General features: G+C 36.3%; 1 protein-coding gene across 4 annotated transcripts in view; it reads left to right on the top strand.

Annotated features, from left to right (window-relative positions):
* LOC108752759 (tetraspanin-5) overlaps positions 1–4,086 on the top strand; it is a 109,912-nt gene that overhangs the window by 94,257 nt on the left and 11,569 nt on the right. For all 4 annotated transcript variants that reach the window (XM_018493825.1, XM_018493826.1, XM_018493822.1 and 1 more), the window contains exons 3-5: positions 425–498; positions 925–999; positions 2,037–2,135. In XM_018493825.1, the coding sequence (XP_018349327.1) occupies positions 425–498; positions 925–999; positions 2,037–2,135 (248 nt within the window). The remainder of the gene's footprint in view (positions 1–424; positions 499–924; positions 1,000–2,036; positions 2,136–4,086) is intronic.

The following is a 4,086-nucleotide window of genomic DNA, read 5'->3' as shown; positions in this document are numbered from 1 at the left end:
TATATGTATAAATAATTTTATATATTATTACGTATATATAATTTTTTATGTAAACATATACATAAATTTCGATTTATAATCTATTGATTCAGTTAGAGCGTCAATTACTATCTAATAAACACAATAACTCTTTTTCCTCATTTTCTCCGAGATATTCCCGAATCATTTCAATCCTGACTTTATACTGACTTTTTAGCTGTGATTAAGTTTCCGGTTTTCATGGTTTTTTCATGCACTTTGTTGCAAACCTATAAATGTATCTGGGAATTCACGCCGGCACAGCATGTCGATGCGGGAATGAATTCACCGGTGGGACCCACGCTCATAACTCACGATTATACGATACATTGACGAATGCATTCGTGTTCTTCGCGTTACATTTCGTGCGATGACGAAGTACCCGATACTATTTATTCTGTTGCAGGTACAGTGACATTTATCATCGGTTTCACGGGATGCGTCGGCGCGCTACGGGAGAACACATGCCTCCTCGCCGCGGTGAGTGTCTTATGGGATTCAATTAAGTTCTTTCTGGATTACTTTAATTGTCCAACATCTTTCGGATCTTCGAACTTTGATCGAGCTTCCGATTCATTACATGATATCTGTGGTCTATCAATGGCTGACCGCACGCGATTGAACGAGAATTTGCTCTTTGAGAAATGTAACGTTTAAAAGTACTTAAAACAAAAGGCACTGCTTTCTTAAATGGCGAACTTTTGAAATTTAGAGCTCCCCAAAAAGAAATGAATCGTTGAAAAGATGGTTTTAATGGACCATCAGTAAGTACTTTCCCTTTCGCTCTTTCCCTTTCCCCCTCCTCTCTCTCTCTCTCTCTCTCTCTCTCTCTCTCTCTCTCTCTCTCTAATTTCTCAAACGAATCTCGACAGAATTAATTTTAATTAAATTAATTTTATGTTGCAGTACGCGATATTTTTAGCGCTGTTGCTGTTAATGGAAATGACTGTCGGTGTTTTGGGATTTATCTTCAAAGATTGGGTAAATATTATGTACTTCGTGTAATTTTAATAAAGTCATCATATACAAGTCATAATATAATAATAATTACAGGCAAAATGTGCCAAAATATAAACGTGTATATATATCATGTTTAAAGATATTTGTAGTATAAACACATAAATTTAGTGAACATTAAAATAAGATATTAGGTAATTTGTAACTACATGATTTAATATTATTTGCATATTGCTCTGTGCGCATTTAATTATTCGTGATATTTCGCAGATGATATTTCGCGGAACAGGCAGCTTTCCTAAAATTTATCCTGCACAATTATACGCAACATTTTCAAGGCAAGTGTTTCTCGAGATAGTTCCACTGCGTTTATTCGTAATCGTTTCTACTTACGGCATTTATTAATTCAGCAGTTACGAGAAGCTTGGCTGTTTTATCAAAGCGAATATGCCGAATGCATTGTACAATATATTCGTCGGTGCATATTTCACAATCTCATTCGCTGTGAGTATATGTATACATCCGCGCGCGTGGAAGACGAACACATATATAGAGTACAGTCTAGGCCGGGCGCCGACGAAGTTTGCGTATAATTATGCAGCAGGAGAGTTCCTGGGTTACTAATTAATTCCATTAACCGTATCCTTTAAACATGACGAGAATTTTCTCACGGTGGAAAATTTCGGACAACCAACAAACGTGCCATCGTATCCCCGTACTTGCACGCAGCTCGCGTTTTAATGCGCGCCATTCTGTTTTACGACCGTCGGAAAGTTAAATTCTTCAAGTCCTTGAGTAATTGCAACACTTGTGACACTCGTCGATCATCGAAATATCCTGAACTGGAAATCACTGATCGTGATAAGACTTTGTAAAAATTACGAAACTTCGATGCACGAAGTTGTCGGTCTTATCAGATGTTCTTTCCTCTTATTTCGGACGAAAAAATTGAGACGGATAGATTGAAAAATTTTAGAACCGATCTCAGAATGATGATAATTAATTAATAAAAAAATAACTTCAGTGACGTTAATTAATATAATATTTTATTCACTATGCAGATAAAATCACAAGCTACGGGGGGCTTCCAAGCGTTCATTATCCACTACAGAGAAGATCCTGATCAGCAGAATCTCATTGATTGGATTCAAGAAGATTGGGCAAGTTGATTATATCAGAAATTCAATGATATTACTATAACTATTGAAGTAACTTGACACTACGGCGCTTCCTTCGCGTTTCGTTACCCCGCCGGAATATCGAATCACCGAAACCGAAACGTATACCGAACGGCAGCCTTTATATAAGCAGGCGCGCTCGCATTTCTAAGTAGTGCAGGAACTCGTGCGGTCAGACGGTTCCCGAAACGCGAAGCTCGCGCAAACTTAATCGAGTGGCCGCAGCACGAAAATCTGACCAGGTCCAGATTCCGAATGCCACGCGGCGGCATCCAAATAGCGCGTAATATAGTAGCATTCGACAATCGATATCCAGTCATCCAATTGTGGTTTATGAGATTTCAATAGAACCGCTCGGGTACACTGCCGCAATTTCGGTAATCCTATCAGTAGAAGCTAGTCGATGGTAAACCACACACGCGCTCGCACGTTACCGCCGAAACTAGATCTACCGAAAATTTCATTCGATTCGCTATACTTTACGAGCACGGGGCGCGACAGTGATTTACATTCGGCCAAGTATCCAGCAGAACGAGAACCGCGAGAATTAATTTAACGAACGAATCCGTCGCGCGGTTAGTGGAATTCAGTTTGAGTAAAAAGCGGACGTTCGCCACGAGAATGAATGAAGTCGATATCGAAACATGCCGCGCGAGAGGTTTGCGTCGTTTCATAGCCATACAGACGTGACGTAGATTGTCGGATTCATCGATCAATATGTACGTACACACATAAATTATTACGCGACGCGAACATATACGGAAACATTTGCAAACTGATTCGGTTAATGTTTGAATGCGCGGGTTTTGGAACCGCTGATGAATCCGCAAGCGTCGAATTACCACCACAATTCCATCATCGGTGGACCATCGTGTCTAACGGATTCTCATTCCATGATCGTTAATACAACAATTCGCATTTTAACAAACTACACTGTAAAATTCACAATTATATCCAATTGGATGTTACGTTTAATCATTTCTATAAATCTGCCTTTACTCAATACGTCGTTGCTAAAACAATAAATGTAATAATTTAATTCAAAAAGACGTATTATAATTTCGACTCAAATCTAGTATATTATTTACTAAATGCAAAAGTCAATATGGACGTCGTTTACTTTGAAACTAATCACAGAAATAAATTGATTCATATTTTGACATATATGCAAGTTAAAAATAACAAAATGTTATTTTTTTATTGGAATTGAGTTGCTCCTTTAAATATCTCCTATTAATAGTGTAAATAATATAAGATTGATAACAATATTGTATAACACTCAGGGTTGCCACAGAAAATGACTTTTAAAATTCCCTGACTTTTCCAGGTTTTCCAGATGAAAATAGAAAATTTTCCATGAGTAATATAAAATATGTAAATTTTAAAACATTTAGACTCATGGATTGTAGAAAAGCTAGCCTATATTATTAAAAACAATTAAAAGCAAAAAAAAGCTTAGTAGCATAGTACAATTTTGGGTGCAAATTCAAACCATAAAAAATTAATTAGTTTCGGAAAAAAAGAATGCAGTTATGACGAAAAGGAGGGATCAAATGAAAATACTGAATAAAATATAAATTTTAATTATTTTATTAAAATCGTTTAAAGTGCACAAGTTTTGAACGTATTTGACTATAAACGTCAGATATAATATTTAAAAAATTATAATAATTATTTGATAGGAGTAGTTTCAAGGAATTGTGAGCAAATTTCGAAATTCCAGACTTTTTTACATTTTCCCCTGACTTTTCCCGGTTTTTCAGATCTTTGGCAATCCTGAACACTTTTTTAGTCTAGTCAGAAATTATATTAATTGAATACATTTATGAGGACTCTATTCTTGAATTCCGAGGTTAGAAACCCTCACAGAGTGGTCACAAACGATTCAAAATCCTACGTGAGAAAAGATATATGTATATATATATATATATAT

The sequence above is a fragment of the Trachymyrmex septentrionalis genome, unplaced genomic scaffold (genome assembly GCF_001594115.1).
Source record: "Trachymyrmex septentrionalis isolate Tsep2-gDNA-1 unplaced genomic scaffold, Tsep1.0 scaffold62, whole genome shotgun sequence".
Lineage (NCBI taxonomy): Eukaryota > Metazoa > Arthropoda > Insecta > Hymenoptera > Formicidae > Trachymyrmex > Trachymyrmex septentrionalis.
This window is presented reverse-complemented; position numbering and strand designations above follow the sequence as displayed.